Below are 24496 nucleotides of genomic sequence, written 5' to 3'. Positions count from 1 at the left end.
GCGTGAAATGCATACATGTTTATTATAACGACAAACATACGAACAAAACAATGTAACGTGAAGTCCTCAGGCTAAACACAATACAAGCCTATACACGGAACAAGATCCCACAACTAATGAGTGCCAACAGGCTACTTAAGTATGATCCCCAATCAGAGACAACGAGCGACAGCTGCCTCTGATTGGGAATCACACCCGGCCAAACATAGAAATACAACCTAGACAGAGAACATAGAAAATACAACATAGAACTCCACACCCTGACTCAACATACTAGAGTCCCATAAGTCAGGGCGTGACATACTTATTATATATATTTTTTTTTTTTTGGGGTGGGATGCTGCAGCACCCTCAGCACCCCTGCTTTCTGCAGCTATGCCAGGAAGTGAAACACATCCTCGTTCTGAGGCTGCTTAGTAAGACCTGTATACCTGCTGTAGCCTACAAGAGGTTTCAAGGGGCTGAGGTAACATGTGGCAACATTAAAAATAGCACATTATTATAGCCTATACTGCTGACCAGATTCTGACTCATAATAATAATAATAATAAGACATTCATAATACTGTTTCACTTAGTGATCCCCTGATTAACAAGTCACTCTGCAATTCAGATTCACATCAATTAATTACGCATTAGTTTAACATTTAACTCAATTCTAATTTACATAATCCTGGCTATTGACTATTGTCTTTTCTGTGAAAGCCTAAACTCCCTTCTAAATATGAGTAGAGTACTCCTGAAAAAACCATACTAGTGGTGAAATATCACCTGCACGTGTGACTGAATGAGTTTGGTTGCTGCGGCAGCAGCACTGGCTGTCATGTGATCCTCAGGAGGGGCCCAGGGGTATGCTGGGCCTGTCATATGGGTCGCCTCACAGCTTATTACTGTGGCATTGACATCATATGCAGCTGAGCAGCCCTGCTGGGGTCTGATGGGGTTTCAGCGGCTTGAAGTGGGTCTGCAGCCAGCCTCTGTCTCTCTCTGTGTCTCTGTCCATCTCTGTCTCCCTTTCTCTTTCCCCCGTTTCAGAGGGTCTCTGTCTGCTGTCTGTCTGCTCAAAAAGAGAGGGGGATTTCACAGCCGGCACAAGGAGGAAGGGAAAGAAAGGGATGAAAAGATGGGAAAGAGGGAAAGGGCCTCCAAAGATAACAAAAGGAGTATAGCTGTGAAAGGGTGAATATACACATTAAAGACCCTCGAAAACAGTTTGGCATTTGCACATCCAAACCAATGTACCATACTCCACACGCCACAGTCTCTGGGATTCTTAATGCAATACTGTAGCTGCCATTTAAAGATACTACTGTTTACATTACATTTCTTTGGTATTCATATACAGTACATATTATTTTGGAAGAGTAAAATGAACATCGGTGGACTGACATATAAGTAGATGTTAAGTGAGCCAGGCAGATATAAAAGGCTTTATGGTATGGTTGTCATGGTACTGATCTCAGTATCAGTGGCCTTGACTGAGCCTGCAGAGTCAAGTGCTTTGAATTCACCTATTGAGAGGAAAACACAACTAAGACAATCAATCTAGTAGGTCACACACTGCAGCTCAAAAGGTTTGTGAAAAAACCCACAGTGCTATCCAGGACCCACTCCACTCGGAAATATAGTGGCACTAGAACAATGTTGCAATAAATATGTACCAACGAACAAAGTCAAGCCTATTTCCTGTTACTGTTGTGTTTTGATGTCTTTTTCAATCTGTGAGGGGAAATCCTAACAAGTGCATCTGACTGTTGTCGTCAAGGGAGTTAATTCCACTGTGGTTTGTTCTGTTGCGATTTATTTAGCTTGATTTAATTACATGATATGTATTCCCACCTGAGGAGGCAGTTAATTACTGGTGCTCTCTTTCTCTCTCATTCTATATCTCTCCCTCTTTTTGTCTCTCCACGGTGTACCTACAAGTTAATTGATTGTTTTTCTCTTGTTCTGTCTTGTTTGATTTCCCCTCCTGCAGGAGTAAGAGCTTAGGTAAGCTCCTCCAGGACCTTTTCTGCCACAACACAACTCCAAGCTTCTCCTCTAATCACCCCTGGACTACACCTACCACTAAGGCACAGCTTCAGAAGACTACCGGGAGAGTCAGATTCCTGCCCCTGGAATACCAATAAGTGTGTGTCCTTTTACACCCCCCATCCTTCATTTCTAATCCACCAACTCTGATTACGAGGGGGAAAAAAGTTTGCTAGCATCTCTGACCTCTTGGAATCAATCCTATGAGAACTGTTCTAGTTTTGAGTCTGCATGGCTTCAAAGTCATTGTGTTCCCAGCTCATTCGTTTGTTTATGGATGTCACAACTGACTCGGACCATCTGGTGTGTTTCTATTGAACACCTTCAGGAACTAACACATAGGTCTAGTACATTGCTGCAGGGATACATAAGTACATTGTAACCTAACAACAAGCCCTATCAGAAGAGGTAGAGAGGAGGGGCCCATCTGGAGTGTTCCCACTGGGCACAGATGTCAATTCAATGTCTATTCCACGTTGGTTCAACATAATTTCATTGGAATGATGTGGAAACAAGACTGACTAAGACTCAGCCAGTGTCGCGCCACCGGGCCTCTATGTGAATTGCTCTACATCTCCCCATATCTGTCTTTCTCTGTCTGTTTTCTCTCTATCTTTCTTTTTACCTGTCTATTTTACTTCCCCCTCTCTCAATTTCTCTCTTCCCCATTCATTCTCATTCTCTCTTTCCACAACACCCATTCCTGTCACATGCTCTCTCCGTTCTCCTAATTAACGATGCTTGTGTACCAATTAGACTTTCAGTCGGTGCGACCCGAGCCCTGAGAGCCCCAGTGGAAGCAGGGACCTTTGGAGTGCTGCTGGTGTGTGGATTGTGCTGTTCCAGACCTCAACCTCCCGGTCCCCTCCAGGACCCCCTGTCATTGGCCCTGGCTGGAAATGTCACGGAGCTGACTGGCCACGGCTGAATCCTCCACAGGGTCACATGGCTGGCTCTTTTATTTTCCAAAGGCCAGCGATCTCTGTGGGAGCCTCACTGTGTCTCAGGGGAACAAACGTTACCCCTCAGCCCCAGTTGGGCCCTGGCAGCTGCCTTCTGGGATTTAGAGGTTTGGTCTAATTAGAAATATTCTGTCTGACCTCGAAAGCTTGCTCCTATTATACTTGGAGGGAGTTTTCATTTAAAGACTTTGATCGGTTTTCTTAGTTTTGGTTATTACCCTCTTCACCAGATTCAAATAGCAGCTGGAGCCCAGTATAATTGCCTTTGGCTGAAAATGTGAATGTAGGTTCCTACCAAGTCATTGCAGTGGATTATCAAGCCCTGTGAAGGTCACACCCTGTAGGTTTTTCTCATTTGTTTTTTGATCCAGCTCCATCTCCCACTTGACACTAACATTTCACAGGGATTGCGCATAACCCCAGGCACACCTTTTGAGTGTGTTCGCCACAGGAAGCCTTCATAAAACCTTGTTTTAGCATATTCCTCTCTGGAGAGTAGCGCACAGCTGCACACCAATCAACTGCAGTGATTTTTTTTACCAAAATAAAGGCCCTTGAATGGAGTAAAAAGACAAATAAAGGGCAGTGGCAACCCTGCACTAAAACATCAACAAATGAATTAATAAAACATTCGGTGGTAGAGGCATTTGGCAGAGTGCTGAAGTAGTCTCTCTCCCTCTCTTTCTCTCTCTTTCTCTGTCACACTCCCTCTCTCACTTGAGACAGGGGATCAGTAAGCAGAGCAGAAAGACAGGAGGTTGATCCGCAGTGCCCCTGCTTCTCTGTTTGTTGTGTTTTTGTTTGTCCCCCCACCCATCTGTGCATGTAATGACCCATCACCCCTGTCAGCCTCAGGAGAGATGCCTATACTTGAGATGGCAGTGAGCCTAGTCAAGTCCCTGTACTGGGAGGTGTTCCCCCCCATGTCCACGTGCAGGGTCTACTGCACCCCTGTGTTCCATGACGGCCTGCTCTATGTGCTGGGGGGCTGCAGTGAGACAGGCCTGCCTCTAGATACTGCCGAGGTGCTGGACATAGAGAGCCAGACATGGACCCAGCTACCTCCACTCCCTACAGCCCGTGCGGGGGCGTCAGCGGTGGCCCTGGGGGGTCAGGTGATGGTAATGGGGGGCATGGATGGCCAGCAGAGCCCCCTGTCCTCCGTGGAGGTCTACAATCCTGACGAGGGCAAGTGGGAGAGGAAGGCCAGCCTAGGACAACCCTCCATGGGCATCTCCTCTATAGAGAAAGGTAAGAGTCCACCTCATACTGTACTACTGCTGCCACAGGATAATATAATGTTGAGCTCCAACACTCTCACTCTGCTAAAGTTTGATAATTTAACTTTGAATAGTACTGGAAAAAGCTTTCCAAAGCACTGCCAAGCTCTCTCAAGAGCAGATTCTGTTTAGTTCTAATTAACTAAGATCTTTAAGACAGTTATGCATAGTGAGGAGCTTTAGTTGTTGTCTCGAGAAGTGGTTTAGAAGAATGCCTCATCCTGATTAAGAAAACATATTGGATATGAAACCATTTCCCCTTTCCCTGACGTCTGAGAGTTGTCTCAGGTTATGTATGTTTATGCAGTTTGAAGAGCCGCTGGAGAGAGGAGATATATGGATGTTTAGCTTTAAGTGCTCCTCTGCAGTTTCCTGTTGCTCTCTGTTTACATTACTAGCTGTAGTTCTGAGATCGTGAGTGAGTACACTACTTACCAGACGGCTGCATCACTATAACCTTTCAAGGTCATAATATAGAGTCATACTGATGATAGGAAACAGCAGAAGTAGACAAGTGACTTTGTTCAGCATACAGTGAGGGAAAAAAGTATTTGATCCCCTGCTGATTTTGTACGTTTGCCCACTGACAAAGACATGATCAGTCTATAATTTTAATGGTAGGTTTATTTGAACAGTGAGAGACAGAATAACAACAAAATAATCCAGAAAATAAATTTATTTGCATTTTAATGAGAGAAATAAGTATTTGACCCCCTCTCAATCAGAAAGAATTCTGGCTCCCAGGTGTCTTTTGTACAGGTAACGAGCTGAGATTAGGAGCAAACTCTTAAAGGGAGTGCTCCTAATCTCAGTTTGTTACCTGTATAAAAGACACCTGTCCACAGAAGCAATCAATCAATCAGATTCCAAACTCTCCACCATGGCCAAGACCAAAGAGCTCTCCAAGGATGTCAGGGACAAGATTGTAGACCTACACAAGGCTGGAATGGGCTACAAGACCATCGCCAAGCAGCTTGGTGAGAAGGTGACAACAGTTGGTGCGATTATTCGCAAATGGAAGAAACACAAAATAACTGTCAATCTCCCTCGGCCTGGGGCTCCATGCTAGATCTCACCTCGTGGAGTTGCAATGATCATGAGAACGGTGAGGAATCAGCCCAGAACTACACGGGAGGATCTTGTCAATGATCTCAAGGCAGCTGGGACCATAGTCACCAAGAAAACAATTGGTAACACACTACGCCGTGAAGGACTGAAATCCTGCAGCGCCCGCAAGGTCCCCCTGCTCAAGAAAGCACATATACAGGGCCATCTGAAGTTTGCCAATGAACATCTGAATGATTCAGAGGAGAACTGGGTGAAAGTGTTGTGGTCAGATGAGACCAAAATCGAGCTCTTTGCCATCAACTCAACTCGCCGTGTTTGGAGGAGGAGGAATGCTGCCTATGACCCCAAGAACACCATCCCCACCGTCAAACATGGAGGTGGAAACATTATGCTTTGGGGATGTTTTTCTGCTAAGGGGACAGGACAACTTCACCGCATCAAAGGGACGATGGACGGGGCCATGTACCGTCAAATCTTGGGTGAGAACCTCCTTCCCTCAGCCAGGGCATTGAAAATGGGTCGTGGATGGGTATTCCAGCATGACAATGACCCAAAACACACGGCCAAGGCAACAAAGGAGTGGCTCAAGAAGAGGCACATTAAGGTCCTGGAGTGGCCTAGCCAGTCTCCAGACCTTAATCCCATAGAAAATCTGTGGAGGGAGCTGAAGGTTCGAGTTGCCAAACGTCAGCCTCGAAACCTTACTGACTTGGAGAAGATCTGCAAAGAGGAGTGGGACAAAATCCCTCCTGAGATGTGTGCAAACCTGGTGGCCAACTACAAGAAACGTCTGACCTCTGTGATTGCCAAAAAGGGTTTTGCCACCAAGTACTAAGTCATGTTTTGCAGAGGGGTTAAATACTTATTTCCCTCATTAAAATGCAAATCAATTTATAACATTTTTGACATGCATTTTCTGGATTTTGGATTTTGTTGTTATTCTGTCTCTCACTGTTCAAATAAAAAATTATAGCCTGATCATGTCTTTGTCAGTGGGCAAACGTACAAAATCAGCAGGGGATCAAATACTTTTTTCCCTCACTGTAGGTGAAGTGTTGTTTTCATTGTGTTTTCTGTAGACGGTTTCAGTTTGTTTAAACACAACTGTCTGAATGTGAACATACTTCTACTCTAGGCCTCTGGTTTTCACAAGTATCCCTGGGTAGAAGAGAGAGTGGAACCTTGGTAAAACACTCTCAGTGTACAATGAGTAGGATAAATTAGGGTTTTAAACTCTGTGAATAATCACTGGTAACGCCAATTGAAATACACTTCTGTTACCTTTTCAGGCCTTTGTGACTGACTTCCCCCTCTTGTTTGTGTTCAGTGTTTTGGTTTTAATTATTCATCACAAGTGTTTGATAGGGGTGTCACACAGCTGGCTGAGAGATGGCCTCATTCTGGAATATGTCAATTAGCCTCTGTGTGTTGGAGTGTGATGTTGACATGGGGTGTGATGTTGTGAGAGGATGACAATGATTTATCAGTTGAGACAGTAGACAGAGAGTGTACGTGACACCTGCTCTGTCCCAAAACATGTCCAATATCAGCCTTGACCTACAGCTACTTCATCTTCATCCACAGACATGAGATGCTGTCATGTTTAATTGGCTGTCTGGCATGACATAGCATCTTGGTTACAGGTGCAAGCTAAAACATCCCGGTATACAAATAATTAATTGTAGAGTTTTCCGTTCCAAAATGCCTGCTAGCATCTAATGCTGTTTTCACAAATCTGGCGACAAGTACCGTTGAGACAGGATATGGTTCAAATTATTATCATTGTATTCTGTAAAGTATTGAGTGTAAAGGTGAACAATGCTGAGCAGTAGCTCTGTTTCACCAGTACTCTATTTCAGTTGCTCTGTCTCAATAGTGCTCCTACTGTGAGGCCTGTCAGAGAGGTAGTGATGTAATGGCTTGCTGTGCTGTGTGGACTGGCAGCTGTATGCTGTGTGTGATAAAATAAGCCAGAGGGGTATACTACAAAGCAGGATTATGGAGTTAGCCAGCTAACTCATCTAAATATTTGTGATATTATTTTGTAGAAAGATAAGCTTGAAATGGGCATGGTCTAATTAATTTAACAAACAAAAAGACATATTTAAGTTTAGCTATGATTTTAACCATAAAAAAATGTCTGGTTGCTTATCAAAGTTAGCTGGCTCATTGATCCTGCTTTGTAGTGTACCCCTCTGGTCTCTGACCTGTACTCTAAGCTTCCCAACCTATCAGCTTCTCCACTGATACTTCCTGATGGCTCTCTGACAGCTGAGTGACAGTTGGCTCTGAGGCCAGCCCCGCAGCACATCACATCATGCAGAATACACAGCTGTATTCTCACCCACCTCCTCCCCATCTCTCACTCCTCTTATCACCCTCTGTTTTTCTCTCTTTATCCATTTTCCTTCTCACTCCTTCACTCACACTCTTGGTCGTGCAGTCAAATGATCAAGCGAGCATTGCTGTTGCTTGGCAACAAGTGTGTGTGTATGTTTGTATTTAGATGTGTGACAGCGAGAGTGTGTGTGTGTTGGGGCGAAGAGCAACCCAGAGAGCACAACAGCATCCGTTTTAACCGTGGTGACACAACCCAGAGAACACAACAGCATCGGTTTTAACCGTGGTGACACAACCCAGAGAGCACAACAGCATAGTTTTTAACCGTGGTTGCGTCACCGTGCCAACCTTTGATTCCCTCTTCTTATTCTCCTCTCCACCACTGAACTGTACCTATTTTTAAGAGTCCGTCTTTTCCTGTTTTTTCCTATTCAACCAGCTCAGTTACCACAGCCACCCATGTCTTGCCTATGGAGGTTTAAGCCTAGGTTTTAAGCCTTTAATTTCACATTTAGCAGGAAAAAGCCTGGTAAATTTCACTTTGTACTTAATATGTGCTTCATATCTAAGATTATTCCAAATAGTGGCTGTAGTCTTTTGATGGGCTGTCAGGCCTTCCCTATTGGCTGGCCTGCTACTTGCCTGATTAAAAAGCAGTTCCACTGTGCTATCATCTCCTTTAGGTTTTATTTCAACCATGTCTCAGAACTTCCTCTGCCAATTACTTCCAAGAGCTTGGCTCGCTTAAATAGTCTGTTATGTCCTCGTTTGGTCGCACCAAGCTTCGGGTCTTGCTAGAGAATAATGTATTATGCAAAATCGTTTCTGCGCAAGCAGGGTTTCTGAAACACTTTGTATGATATGCTAATAGGCCGTTTTTTGGGTGATCTGAACACATATTGAACGTTTTTATGGCTTGTTTGTATCTATGTTTTGCAGCTACAGTGTCACTGTTATGTGAACAACAACAACAACAACGTCCAAACAACAAAGAAGTGAAACAGGAAATGGCAGGATTTCTCTTGTAAGAAGAAATAGACAGAGATTACAGCACTATTAGCTACCCTCCTGTCTCAATCAGATAGCAAACACAACAGGACATGAACCCACTATGGCACTGTCCCCTGGGACACTCAACAATACAAAAGAGATTGTAATTAATTAAAACTTTGAAGGTCTTTATATTTTTCAGCGTGAAAACATTGTCTCATACTTACGTTTTTAATGAGCACAGCAGGACTTTTAAGGTATACTTAATATGCATGCAAATACAGTCATATATACGCACACTAAAGATGTTGCACAAACACACACTTTGTTTTCGTGAAATGTCAGGACTTTTTGTAGTGTCAAAATGTTTGACCTTTAAAAATCATATTTTCCCTAACCCCTAACCCCTAACCCCTAACTGTAAACCTAACCCTAATACTAACCCTACACTTAACCCTTAACCTAAACCTAACCCCCAAAACCCAAAACCTAACCCTAAATCTAACCTTAACCCTAACCTTAACCCCAAAATCTAAATCGAACCCTTAAACCTTTGAACAAATTCAGGACCTGAAAAATCCAGGCTCTGTCGTAGCCGGTCGCGACCGGGAGTCCCATGGGGCGGCGCACAATTGGCCCAGCGTCGTCCAGGGTAGGGGAGAGGGAATGGCCGGCAGGGATGTAGCTCAGTTGGTAGAGCATGGCGTTTGCAATGCCAGGGTTGTGGGTTCGATTCCCACCGGGGGCCAGTATGAAAAAATATAAATAATGAATGCACTCACTAACTGTAAGTTGCTCTGGATAAGAGTGTCTGCTAAATGACTAAAATGTAAATGTAAAAAAGTCCAGACTTAAAAAGAAACTTGTTTTCCAACCTTTTCAGGACATTCAGGTGAAATGGTAGGACTTTGGGGTCCTGATAATGTAGGAAAACAAACGCACACAGCATGCATTTACACACACACACACACACACACACACACACACACACACACACACAGTTGAATGAAACCTGTTGAGGCCTCCAAGCCATTAGTGTTATTGTGTAATGGCCGTTTGATCTTGCTTTGCGAGTGCGACCCCCAGTGTGCGTCAGTGTTTTTGTTTGACAATGGGGATCAGAGGAACCTGCGCTGAATAGGAGAGCAACAAACACACATACAAACATACACACACACACACTCACTCACACGGTGTACACACAGGGACATTTTTCGGGCTTTCAGAAATGCCTATGTGCCTGCAGCAGTAATGGAGTCGGATTAGGTTTTTTCACGAGTCACATCGGTGCTCATTATTCCTGTGCCCAGTAGTGTGTGTTGTGTGTGTGCCCTCCTGCCTGTCCCCGTCCAACCGCCCACCCACCTCCCATGTCTGATAGTCTGTCTGTACACTGTACCTTCACAGGAAAAAATTCAATTTATGCTGCTGAAGCAATTTGTACTGCTATTCTGGGAAAAAACAAAGTACAGCATCCCCATGGGATTTAAGTGTTTATTGCATAGATTCTGAAAGCTACTGCACTGCTTTTGAAAGCTGATCCACTGTGACTAAAAACTTGTAAAATGTAATTACTTTGGCAAATAGATAGTCCTGTATATAGATTAGGTAAGATTTAATGAAACATGAAATCAGAGATTCCAGGCAATGGAGTCTGTCCCTTTCTCTTTTCATCCTGACAAACTCTCACACAGAGTAAAGCCACTCATAGTATGGTAGAAAACCCAGGGTTTTGCTGTGGCTGATGTGATGCTCAGGGAGGGAGACAATTAAATAAACCCAACACAAAGAGAAAGTTTGCTAGCTTAGTGTCTTAAGCCTGGCAGCAGACAGCAGGCTACGCAGAGCAGTTTCTCAGGCTCACTTCACTTTCCGGACAGGAAGTTTCCTTCACCCAGGAGAGAAGGGAGGGTTTTGGGATGACTATGCTGTGCCTTTTTACTGTAGAGTAGACAGCATGAGCCTGACAGCTGCCTTTGCCGGAGGCAGAGATACCCTATCGTCCGGGATGTGAAGGAGTGTCAAACTGACAGATCCAGAACACACTGTATCATTACCTCCCTATTCGTCACATTGTTGAACCTCCCAGCACACATTCATATTCACAGGGACTTACACAGCCCACTATTCCTTTATCTAGGGATATACATTGCCATTATCTGAAATCAGAGCCTAATAGGATAATGTCGACATGCTAATAGAACATTACATTCTCATAGTTTCATTTTCATCTTTAGGATCGTAGCTTCATCCTGCACTAGCTATTCCCTCCAGTCACCAGACTATTTAAAAACCACACTTCAATCGAGTACAGGCTTAACTGAATGAACAACACAGACAGAATGCAATATGGAATTTTATTCAATAGTTTGGGGTATGGGCTCGTCTCCGAGGAATGCTCCTCGGAACCAAATGCTGATGACAGGTAGCCCTTTGCTGGATAGCTGGCATTGAAATCCCCTCGCTAGGGGAAAGGAGTTACAATGACGGACCTTAAGGTTATTATTGTGGTGAGTGATTTAGAAGGAGTCAGGCGCAGGAGGGTAAATCACAGAATAAATGGTTTAATCCGTAACACAGCGGTACGCAGCTATGCGTAAAACACTCCAGTGCAGAAATATGGCGCACTGGAAAACAACAAGGCACACGGGTGAAATATCCCAGCGATACAAAATACAAAAGAGCTCCACCGAGCTATAATAACCTCTACAATAAACAATCGCACACAAAGACAAGGGGGCAGAGGGAACACTTATACAGGTACGGATGAAGGGATAACCAGGTGTGTGTAATAAACAAGACAAAACAAATGGAATGATGAGATGAGGAGCGGCAGTGGCTAGAAGGCCGGTGACGACGAACGCCGAAGTCGTAGGAAGTCGTGACAATTATAGCTGGTGGTGGTGGTGAAGTGGATGGTTGTCGAAAACTGTTGCTGAAAAACAGCAAGTGAGAGAACATGGGTAAGTTGACATAAATAAATCCCAATATGTACACCCGTTGGTTGAGAGAGAGGAAAGTGATAATTGCAGAAGTGAGCCCATAGGTTAAACAGCAAGCGTGTGGAATGTGCATTATTGTGCCGTGCTTATAGGCTAAAGATAAATAGGTGAATGACATTCCACACATGGCTAATAGGAAAGAGGAGAATAACTAAATGCTATGCATGTATTCATTTTTTTACATTTTTTACATTTTAGTCATTTAGCAGACGCTCTTATCCAGAGCGACTTACAGTTAGTGAATACATATTTTTTTATACTGGCCCCCCGTGGGAATTGAACCCACAACCCTGGCGTTGCAAACGCCATGCTCTATCAACTGAGCTACATCCCTGCCGGCCATTCCCTCCCCTACCCTGGACGACGCTTGGCCAATTGTGCGCCGCCCATGAGTCTCCCGGTCGCGGCCGGCTGCGACAGAGCCTGGATTTGAACCAGGATCTCTAGTGGCACAGTTAGCACTGCGATGCAGTGCCTTAGACCACTGCGCCACTCAGGAGGCTATTCATTCCCACTATGCCCGTATAACAGTGACATGAGGGAGGACAATTTATTTTCTCATGAGAATTTTCTATTACAGCATATTGGATGACTGTCATTCATATTCCATTTACCCAGTTCAATGTAACAGGGATAGGTTTAGGCTACATGATACTCGAGTTATCCCTATGTCCATCATGAGGGTACTACAAGCTAGCCTATGAATGAAAGTTTACAACGTAGGTGCACACAGGTTGAGAGACAAATTTGAGGTGACAGATAGTGACACATGGACAGACAGTACATTCAATACCGCCTTGCACACTCTTGCCTGCATCTAGCTGATATAGGGTGTAATCATTAGGCCAACAGTTGCAAACTAAAGTTTATATTGGACAAATTCAGGTATGTTTATCCCCGTTTTGTTCCATTTGCTTCTGTTTAATAAATGTTTTTCAACAGAATCAGTGGAATAAATACACCCCTGATCATGTGTAAACACTGTTCACTTTCATAACAGCCACGTTGTATTCCTTCTCACATCTTTGCACTCTCCTCCTCTCACCTCTTCCCTTCGCTTGTGGACTTCAATGCACAACACATCAGCTAGCTGCATTTGCTAGCTAAGTAAGTGAAACTGAACGTGAACAAAAAAAGGACGAAATCTCTCTCTATTTCTCTCTTGCTTCTCCTTCATTTTGGAAGTAATTAATTTGTTCAAAACTGTTCAGCTATTGTCTTTCACTCTCTTTGAGTCAACTACTCACCACATTTTATGCACTGCAGTGCTAGCTAGCTTTAGCTTATGCTTTCAGGACGAGATTAATACTCTGATCCTTTGATTGGGTGGACAACATGTCAGTTCATGCTGCAAGAACTCTGATAGGTTGGAGCATGTCCTCCGGAAGTTGTCATAATGACTGTTTAAGTCTATGGAAGGGGGTGAGAACCATGAGCCTCCTAGGTTTTGTATTGAAGTCAATGTACCCAGAGGAGGACGGAAGCTAGCTGTCCTCCAGCTACACCATGGTGCTACCCTACAGAGTGCTGTTGAGGCTACTGTAGACCTTCTTTGCAAAATAGTGTGTTTTAATCAATTATTTGGATGACATTATTATATTTAGCATAGTTTTATCTAAAAAGGATAACTTTTTTTATGTTAAAATGAAATTCACTGAGGAGGATGGTCCTCCCCTTCCTCCTCTGAGGTGCCTCCACTGCCGTATAATAGGAAACAGGGTGAATTATGTTATGCTGCTTGATGAAATTAAACGAGCATTCAGACCAGCCTTCCTGATTGAACTTTCGTAAACTACATTTCAATTGAGTACAGGCTTAACTGAATGAACAACAGAGACAGAATGCAACATGGAATTTTATTAAATAGTTTGGGGTTTGGCATCGTATCTGAGGAATGCTCCTCGAAACCAAATGCTGATGACAGGTAGCCCTTTGCTGGACAGCTGGCATTGAACCCCCCCAAAATAAACAAGTTACTCACCAGGGAGAAGGGACACAGCTGAGCAACGGTTGGATCTAAAGATTAAAATAATTATCATTAGATGTAAAAGAGATGCATGCCAAGCATAGAACAAAAGTGCAATTATGCTGTAATGGAAAGTATTATATGAAATGTTTAATAATGCGAGGTGCGCTGAGCGCGGGATTCAAATGTTGTTTTATGTGTAGGGTTGACATGAGACGTCTGCATGTACGTCTACCCAACCCCGCGTGCTGTAATGCAATATATATGATTAACATCAAATGCTAGCTGAGCGTTGAACCCAATAGTGCATGCTGTAAAGCTATATGTATGACTACCATGAAGCGCTAGCTGAGCGTTGACCCCAATAGTGCATGCCGAAATGCGGGAAGAAATGGGCACCTGCCAAAAGTCCCGGACCAATGTTGATCTGCTGAGTGCCTTGCATTGTTACAATATGAGAAGGTGCAATGAGGAATGACTCCCACCTCTATATGCATGAGTGTAATTGGATAAGTATTATGTGACTTTTTCAATAAAACATGGCACGCTGGTGCCAGAATCAAACATTTGCAGATGTGTTTAGATGAAATGCTACGTATGCTTGTACGTAGAACCCAACCATGTATGCTGTAATGCGATTTGTATGATATAATGGGACGTTTGCTTTGCTTCAAACCCAGCCATGCATGCAGTAATACAAAGCGATAGGGACAGATAACAGATAGCGTTGAGGTGAAAGAAAACACCTTAATGTTACTTGAGAAAGAAGAGAAGTGAAACAGATGAGGGTTGAAGAGGAAGGATGAGAATAGAATAATGATAAGCAGAGCAGGGTTGAGCTTGAAGGTATATTAGCCTAAATCATGAGAAAGGATTGAGTGTAAGTGCGAGCTATTATGATAGTACCCCAGGACACTTAAGAGTGAGGCTATAGTGATTAGGGGGAAAAGTCCAGATCCGATTTTTTTAAATAAAAGTGATAGGAGTTGTGAATGCGCCATTAGAAGGAAACCATGAAAAACCAGTAAGAAGATAGCCTCTCCAAAATGTCAATGCGGAGGGAAACCGCCATGTCTGGGGGCTGCGAGCATATGCTGTAGAATAGGAAATAGCAGGTAGCTTAGTATTGAGAATAAAACTGTTGTGTTGCGATGAAGAGTCGTGCTGATTGAATATGAGTTGCCTGAAATAATGTGAATCGCCTAGTGTGCGACATGCTGTCTCTTGGCCTATGAGTTGAGGCCCACTATAGAATTACCAATTATCCGTAATGTAAACCAATGAACTACAGACTACTGAGCCTGAAAATCCCCCAAAAGTAAATGGATGGGAAGCATCCGTAGTAAAACCTGTCCTCGAGGGCCAACTGTTTAACACATAATGAGATCTTGAGATCAGGCACTGTTGCAACAACCATAGTAAAAGTATTATGAAAACCAAGAAATGCCAGTTTTAGCAGCCATAAAAGTCATGAAAGATTCTATAGATTTACATAGAGATTTAATTCTCTGGGAACCTACTTCTATATACTGTGTCTGCATACTGTAGTTGTGTTATTGATACAAAAAGGGTATGTCTGGTGATAGCCCATTTATCTGACAGTACATATAGTAACAGTGCATGAATTATTAATTATTATGAATAATAATAATAATACATTTTGTTTGGCAGACGCCTTTCAGAACACTCAAGGACACCTTATATTAAAAGTAGGCCTACATACAGTAAAAGCAAGTGTATCAATCAGTAGTGCAAAAGATTAACCTATTGTTCGATAATAGCTTTAATTAACATGCATTATTGATACATGTAGTCAATACTTGACCTTGGTGCTTTGGAATAGGAGATATAGATCGATCTTTGATGGGGGTGGGGGCCACAAAAAATCTGAGGGGCTGACTTCTCTCACAGAGGCTGATTCTCCTATCTATTAGTGTACAGTCGTGGTCAAAGGTTTTGAGAATGACACAAATACTAATTTTCACAAAGTCTGCTGCCTCAGTTTTGATAATGGCAATTTGCATATACTCCAGAATGTCATGAAGAGTGATCAGATGAATTGCAATTAATTGCAAAGTCCCTCTTTGCCATGAAAATGAACTTAATCCCCAAAAAACATTTCCACTGCATTTCAGCCCTGCCACAAAAGGACCAGCTGACATCATGTCAGTGATTCTCTCGTTAACACAGGTGAGAGTGTTGACAAGGACAAGGCTGGAGATCACTCTGTCATGCTGATTGAGTTAGAATAACAGCATGGAAGCTTTAAAAGGAGGGTGGTGCTTGAAATCATTGTTCTTCCTCTGTTAACCATGGTTACCTGCAAGGAAACACGTGCTGTCATCATTGCTTTGCACAAAAAGGGCTTCACAGGCAAGGATATTGCTGCTAGTAAGATTGCACCTAAATCAACCATTTATCGGATCATCAAGAACTTCAAGGAGAGAGGTTCAATTGTTGTGAAGAAGGCGTCAGGGCCCCAAGAAAGTTCAGCAAGCGCCAGGACCGTCTCCTAAAGTTGATTCAGCTACAGGATCGGGGCACTACCAGTGCAGAGCTTGCTCAGGAATGGCAGCAGGTAGGTGTGAGTGCATCTGCACGCACAGTGAGGCAAAGACTTTTGGAGGATGGCCTGGTGTCAAGAAGGGCAGCAAAGAAGCCACTTCTCTCCAGGAAAAACATCAGGGACAGACTGATATTCTGCAAAAGGTACAGGGATTGGACTGCTGAGGACTGGGGTAAAGTCATTTTCTCAGATGAATCCCCTTTCTGATTGTTTGGGGCATCCGGAAAACATCTTGTCCGGAGAAGACAAGGTGAGCGCAACCATCAGTCCTGTGTCATGCCAACAGTAAAGCATCCTGAGACCATTCATGTGTGGGGTTGCTTCTCAGCCAAGGGAGTGGGCTCACTCACAATTTTGCCTAAGAACACAGCCATGAATAAAGAATGGTACCAGCACATCCTCAGAGAGCAACTTCTCCCAACCATCCAAGAAAAGTTTGGTGACGACCAATGCCTTTTCCAGCATGATGGAGCACCTTGCCATAAGGCAAAAGTGATAACTAAGTGGCTTGGGGAACAAAACATCTAAATTTTGGGTCAATGGCCAGGAAATTCCCCAGACTTTAATCCCATTGAGAACTTGTGGTCGATCCTCAAGAGGCGGGTGGACAAACAAAAACCCAGAAATTCTGACAAACTCCAAGCATTGATTATGCAAGAATTGGCTGCCATCAGTCAGGATGTGGCCCAGAAGTGAATTGACAGCATGCCAGGGCAGATTGCAGAGATCTTGAAAAAGAAGGGTCAACACTGCAAATATTGACTCTTTGCATAAACTTAATGTAATTGTCAATAAAAGCCTTTGACAGTTATGGAATGCTTGTAATTATACTTCAGTATACCATAATAACATCTGACAAAAATATCTCATAACACTGAAGCAGCGAACTTTGTGAAGACCAATACTTGTGTCATTCTCAAAACTTTTGACCACGACTGTATTCTGTATGCAGTGATTACTAATAGGCTGATCTTAGCAGCTAAGACTTTAATCAGGTGTTTCACGGCTGCGCTGGGACAAAACATGCAGTATTAAAGCTAGCTCTCCAGGAGCAGGAATGAGGATCACCGCTTTAAAGTATAGTCTGCTTTATAAGCTACATAATAGATCGATGGCCAGCTACAGGAAGGAGCTCTGGTCCAAGAAAGTTGGATGTTTCCTATGTCCCCCGTGAGGTATTCCTTCTCATGCGCTTGTTCTCGCACTCTTGCTCTCTCTCTCTATCTCTCTCTCTCTCCTCTTTCTCCTCTCTGCTTGAATAGATAAAGCTACAGGGCTTTATGATGTGGATGCACAGAGCATAGCCAATATCACCATCCAGTATTCCTGCCAACCAACATAGCGGCTCACAGTCACACACACGCAAAATGATAAGAAGCAAATACCCCCTGGAGTTGGTGAGAATTAGTAACTAGGAGATGAATATGGATGAATGTCTCATTAAGACAGTTTATTGAGATGATCTCCTGATTTAATCTGTCTTACTCTGACCACTCCTAAACCCCCTTCTCTAAGCAGCAAGCACCCCCCAAAACACACAAATGTTCATAGTGCTTGTAATTTCAACAGAATTACACTGAAACGAAGTTCAATCCAGTGTGCAATCCAGTGTCCTGTTGTCTATTTTACTGAGATCATGAAGATTGCAGAACACATTATAAATGTTAAAAAGTATTCATATTTCAAAGCTACAGTGGTTTCTCATTAGTTATGTCTGCCTCATGCTTCTGCAGAAAATAACTTTCCAAAATGTATTTTCACCCACTTTCCAAAATGTATTTTCACCCACTGCTGATTGTGACACACCCCTCCCATTCCAACCCCCTCTCATCTTCTCCCTCTGCGTCTCTCTCCCTCTACCCTCCACTCCTCCGAGCTGCGTCTCTCTCCCTCTACCCTCCACTCCTCCGAGCTGTGTTTCTCTCCCTCTACCTATCTCATTTATTTCACTTGGCTGAAGGGTGTTCGGAAGCAGAGGGAGGACTGCGGTGGGCCCTACATGGGGAAGTTTCATTAGCAATTCAGCTAATGCCTTCACTGGCACACCACTCTGTCTGAAATCTACCATTAAGTGATGAGAGGCTGAAGGAGAAATTAAGATGAATCCTGTCCCTCTGTCACCTCGGTCCCTCCAGCTATCCTTCACCTTCTCCAACTAATCCCTATGTCCTCCCTGATGTCACAGACTGTATACAGATCCTCCAAGGACTTTGTCACAAAGTAATGTAGAGCCATACAATACGATACCATAGAGCAAAACTCTCTTTGTTTCTGTTTCTTTACTTAGTCATCATTACATTTACATTTACATTTTAGTCATTTAGCAGACGCTCTTATCCAGAGCGACTTACAGGAGCAATTAGGGTTAAGTGCCTTGCTTAAGGGCACATCGACAGATTTTTCACCTAGTCGGCTCGGCTCGGGGATTAGAACCAGCGACCTTTCGGTTACTGGCACAACGCTCTTACCCACTAAGCTACCTGCCGCCCATCACATAGTGACTAGGGCTGGGAATTGCCAGGGACCTCACGATACAATATTATTACGGTACTTAGATGCCGATACGATATGTATTGCGATTCTCACGATTTTATATCTATTGCAATTCGATAATGCAATTTTATAGCGATTTAATGTTCCAAACATATTGCTCACTATATGTCTGCTTAGTGGCGATTTTAGCATGTAAATCTTTGTTGGGCAAACAAAAACAAAATAATTAGGATGCATGCCATCAAAGCCACTACACAACACAACACTAAACAATACATGAATTGCACTATAACGGTGACAAACGGTTCCCACAAACTGTTAGGGCCTACATAAAGCTGTCCCAACAGCAGAGTCCCAATGGCAGTCCCAACACCTTACCATTGCTACACCTAGAGCCTTGTCTGGCAGCGAAACAGTTCATTCAGCCTCATTTACTGCCTTTAAAAAAACATAGCTGATATGGCTGACTTGCTTAAACAAATGTGGTTTCTACTGACAATTAAGATGTACAAACTATGGCATAAGGGGACGACAAGTGGATAATTACAATTAAGACATTAATGAGCGAGCTAGGACGGATGTAGTCAATATAACTATTTGTTCAGCACTTTTGAAATGTACAGCGATAGAACATGGGCCATTCTTCCAGTGTTCTCCCTGTACAACAAGAGAACCGTAGGATAAATAAAGGGGGCAAATAAGCAGACAATGAAAGCTCTTACAATATTTGATGATTACATTTCTCTAAAACAGGTTATAGGCTACAAGTTAGAACAGTAGACCAAATTATTAGGGTGAGGCACATGGGCTACTAACAGCTTACTACACAACATACACTTAGTATTACTTTCTTAGCTACAGTATAAATATCTCCCTGGCATATTACATAATTTATGCAGCAGCATAAAATTGGCAAGTGCTGTGCTCACTTGAACAGGAAGGTGATGCGGCGGTCCTTTGTGGGCATATTTTATCATCAAACTTTGTCATCAAGTCTGGCATTCTCTGGATTTATGGTGCTTTCAAGACAACTGGGAATTCTGAGAAAAAAACAAGATTGAATCATGATGACGTCAGTGATCTTCAGGTCGTAGCTCTAGAAAGAGGCCCGAGTTCCGGATTTACAATTCCGAGTTGGATGACCATGCTTATTTTCCCAGTCGGAGCTCGTTTTTCTCGAGTTCCCAGTTGTCTTGAACTCACTGAAGTCAGATTTCGCAGTTCCGAGTTAACAGTTGCTTTGAGGGCGGCACAAATCATGCTTCATTGACAGCATGGCCAATGTTGAATGTTTATAATTTTAAACTTGGAAAAGAGACCTTTAATCCCAGATTTGGGGCCACACAGCCACTCCACTGAATAGCAGGCTAGTGATTGCTTTGCAATGCTTGCAGTTAGCCACTGATTCCTTCCAAACCACTCATTGTTGAATTTGCGATTTCCAACTTGTTGTGTAATGTTTATGTCCAATGACCGATGACGTAGTGTCCCCATGAGTAACAGAACACTGAGCCAATCACGGCGGAACTAGAGAACATTACCAACACCTACGCTCCGTATTTTCCGCTGCTTGCCCCACCAGCACAGAAAGCACTGAGCTAGGATGAAACACCTGCATTTTGGAGCTGACTTACTCAATAAAGAGACAAAGTTTGTATGCGGCTTAATTAACTTAATTATTATTATTTATTTATTTTTACATTGTTTGCAAACTGATATGTGACACGTATTAATGCCAAAATAACATGCAAAACAGGCAAGCCCATTTTTATGCTAAAAATGTGGGGCTCAAAACAGGTGGGGCTACCCTGAATGACCGGTCACCACTGTATCTGCTGCAGAGAGACAAGAGAGAGCATGAGAAACCGAGTTTTGATCAGTCAGGGATATAAAAGTGCTAAAAACATGTTGGCTCACTATTTTGCTACCATCACTAATAGTTACCCACTTGCAGCTTTTCCTCTTACTTTAGTTACTATGGCGATGTCTGTTTCTATGCAAAGCGGTTGCTAATGGAAGGTTATTGGGGGGGCATAAGAGTAAGGCATAGGAGACATCTCAGAAGTATGTCGAAGTGTATACATTTACTGGCAGTTCCAGTTATATCCAGGCTGTATGTCAGAATGTATATTTGGAACTGGCAAGTGGTAGTGCAGAGCTGGGTATTACTCTAAAGCACATAAGGTTATTGCAGCCAGATTGCCTCACGAGTCGGCCACTGAGAAGATAAGGGTCTGTAAATGGAATAAATACAAGACTGTGTGAAATCTACAGAGAGTGGTTTTGCCCAAGAGAAGTTCATCAAATGAATAATGTAATAGTGCTCTATGGTGAAAGATGAAAGAAAGCTTCAGTTTAGTCCCTCATGGATATATATGTTGAACCATCTATCTTCCTCTCTTTGTGAAGTAATTCTGAGCAGCATTGCTAATCTCTCCACAGTAAAATATTTGTCCTCATTTGTTGCGAAGACAGAATTGATTTGTTCTCTTTGTTTTGACCACCGCTGAAATGGAGTAGTTAGAGTGTGTAACGGCATGTTGCTGCCAATTCATTGAGCTAGGGCACTTTATTGTCCCAGAGGGGAAGTTTTACTTGGACAATTAAAGAGTGATGCTGCTTCCACATAAATAACAACAACATTTTTTTTTTACTACTCCTTAGAACAATAATCTAATCTAGCACCTCCTAGTGCTGTAGATATTATTAGTTCTCCAGTGACTAGTCAGTATTGACCAACCACTCCAGTCTAGACTCTAGTCGTTACTGACCAGCACTTCAGAGACCTTGTCCTTGGTGGACATGAGCAGGTTGATGGCAGTCAGCCAGAAACAGCCCAGGCCTTCAACTCCCTGCTCTCTTTTGATCCTAACTCTGAGGAGCTGCGGTAGACATCCTCTGCTCTGATCCAAACTGTTTGATAAACTGCACACATGCTTTAATCAGGGACCGAGTCTCAGAGGCAGCAGAAAACTGGCCTGTTAACTTTATCATCCTGAGTCTGGGGTACCTACTCTTATCTCAAGTATAAAGTTTAATCTCTGCTGGAAATCTGTTGGCTATAGTGTTAAAAAGCAGTGGAAAAGACATTCAATCACTCTCACACCCTTCACCTGTAGATGTTGATGGGCTAATCTTTCAGTGTTCACATTTAGATCAGAGCTTGATAGCTTCATAGCTGTTCTCCACCCATTCAAACTTTAAGAGCCAAACTCACATTGAGCGGTGCATCACAGGATACTTAAGTGTTAGTCTCAGCGCAGCGCTAGCTATCTAGGTGTCAGGTGTGCTCATCTCCTCCTCAGACTCATCTGCATTGCAAATGAAGGAAACCAACCCCGGAAACCTCAAGAGCAGAAGGTGCCTCCGCGGCAATCTCCGTTTCAGGAGAGAGAATGAGAAAAGTAAACAACTGGAGTGGCAGGGAAAGCTGCTTTCTGTAATTCAGCAGAGGCAGGGGGGTGACAGTGACTGGAGCCACCCACAAGCTGTCAACACCCCCTGCTTTTCTCCTGCTGAAGTCAAGGATGACACCCAGACATCCCAAACTATAAGCTGATTAATTTCAGAGAGGGGAGGGAGGGAATGTGTTGCTCGCTGTTGGGAAAGTCGGGATGATCTTTCTTTCTTTATTTCTTTCTTTCGTTCCCTCTCTCACATAGCCCTCTCAGCTTCTCTAGGATAATTGGAGAATTGTTGCTCTCTTATGAAATCTGCTCTATTGGGTTTGGTGTGTATTGTAGTTTTTATCCTGTGTGTGCCTAAGGAAATTGCCTGTGGCTGCTCTTTCTCTGTCTGCCTCGTTTCTCTGTCTGAGGTGAGATGATGCTCTGTTAGACTGGGAAAAAGGAGATGAGAGGAGTGACGGCATCAATGGCTGTTAGAGTCAGGAGTAGTACTGTGAATTCAGCTGTGGTGAGCAGGAAGAGGAAATGTGAGTTGACAAGTCCAAGACGGCTGCCGTTATGCTGTTGAAGCTGTTGAAGCAGTTGAAGCAGGGGCAGACAAATTGGCTCATTCAGAGAATGACAGGAACATTCTCATTAATGAGGTGAATTAGACAGCACTCCTGAGTCATCTGGGCCATCTCGCTCTTTCTCTTTGTCATTCTATCGGTTGCTCTCTTTCTCAATTCCCTCTCTCTCTCTCTCTCTCTCTCTCTCTCTCTCTCTCTCTCTCTCTCTCTCTCTCTCTCTCTCCCTCTCTCTGTCGTCCTCTTTTCTCTCTCTCCTCTCCCTACCTCCTTATTTTTCTCTTTCTCCCTTCTCCTCATCCCCTCCCTCTCTCCATCTCCCTCCGTAGATCCTCACAGTGACATGTCAGTAGTGAGCAGACAGCCCAGTGCCCAGTGCTTTCACACCAGCTCCCACCAAACCAATTTACACCGGGGGCCCTGCCGCCATCGATCCCCCACCGCCCTGGCTCAGCCCTGACTCCACTCTAAACATATTCCCTTTCATTTCTATTTCTGAAGCACTGTGACAGAATTACACTACATGACCAAAAGTATGTGGACACCTACTCGTTGAACATCTCATTCCAAAATCATGGGCATTAATATGGAGTTGGTCCCTCGTTTGCTGCTAGAACAGCCTCCACTCTTCTGGCAAGGCTTTCTACTAGATGTTGGAACATTGCTGTGGGGACTTGCTTCCATTCAGCCACAACAGCATTAGTGAGGTCGGCACTGATGTTGGGCGATTAGGCCTGGCTCGCAGTCGGCATTCCAATTCATCCCAAAGGTGTTCGATGGGGTTGAGGTCAGGGCTCTGTGCAGGCCAGGCAAGTTCTTCCACACCGATCTCGACAAACCATTTCTGTATGGACCTCGCTTTATGCACGGGGGCATTGTCATGCTGAAACAGGAAAGGGCCTTCCCCAAACTGTTGCCACAAAGTTGGAAGCACAGAATCATATAGAATGTAATTGTATGCTGTAGCGTTAAGATTTTGCTTCACTGGAACTAAGGGGCCTAGCCCGAACCATGAGAAAAAGCCCCAGACCATTATTCCTCCTCCACCAAACTTTACAGTTGGCACTATGCATTCAGGCAGGTAGCATTCTCCTGGCATCCGCCAAACCCAGATTTGTACGTCAGACTGCCAGATTGTGAAGCGTGATTCATCACTCCAGAGAACACGTTTCCACTGTTTCAGAGTCCAATGGCGGAGAGCTTTACACCACTCCAGCCGAAGCTTGGCATTGCACATGGTGATCTTAGGCTTGTGTGCGGCTGCTCGGCCATGGAAACCCATTTTATGAAGCTCCCGACGAACAGTTATTGTGCTGACGTTGCTTCCAGAAGCAGTTTAGAACTCAGTAGTGAGTTTTGCAACCGAGGAAAGACGATTTTTACGCGCTTCAGCACTCTGCCCCCCGATCTGTGAGCTTGTGTTGCCTACCACTTCGCAGCTGAGCCTTTGTTGCTCCTAGATGTTTCCACTTCACAATAACAGCACTTACAGTTGACCGGGGCAGCTGTAGCGTGGTAGAAATTTGACGAATTGCCTAGTTGGAAAAGGTGGCATCCTATGACCGTGCCATGTTGAAAGTCACTGAGCTCTTCTATAAGGCCATTCTACTGCCAATGTTTGTCTATGGAGATTGCATGGCTGTGTGCTTGATTTTATACACCTGTCTGTGTCTGTCCCCCACTCATTCCCTGCTTCTGTCATGCCTTAGGTTTAGGGTTAGGGTTAGACTGCTTCTGCCATGCCTTAGAATATGTTCAGACTGCTTCTGCCATGCCTTAGGCTCTGTTCAGACTACTTCTGCCATTCCTTAGGCTCTGTTCAG

At 43.7% G+C, this 24496-nt stretch overlaps 1 protein-coding gene across 3 annotated transcripts in view; it reads left to right on the top strand.

Annotated features, from left to right (window-relative positions):
• Window positions 1–24496, top strand: part of LOC121538339 (kelch domain-containing protein 8B-like) — a 142602-nt gene that overhangs the window by 24347 nt on the left and 93759 nt on the right. For all 3 annotated transcript variants that reach the window (XR_005995192.1, XM_041846239.1, XM_041846238.1), the window contains exon 2: window positions 1978–4246. Coding sequence is in view for 2 of the 3 variants with exons in the window: in XM_041846239.1 (XP_041702173.1) it covers window positions 3856–4246 (391 nt within the window). In the remaining variant the exon portion in view is untranslated. The remainder of the gene's footprint in view (window positions 1–1977; window positions 4247–24496) is intronic.

Source organism: Coregonus clupeaformis, chromosome 24 (genome assembly GCF_020615455.1).
Source record: "Coregonus clupeaformis isolate EN_2021a chromosome 24, ASM2061545v1, whole genome shotgun sequence".
Taxonomy (NCBI): domain Eukaryota; kingdom Metazoa; phylum Chordata; class Actinopteri; order Salmoniformes; family Salmonidae; genus Coregonus; species Coregonus clupeaformis.
Note: the sequence above shows the minus strand (reverse complement) of the source record. Positions and strands in the feature narration are given on the sequence as shown.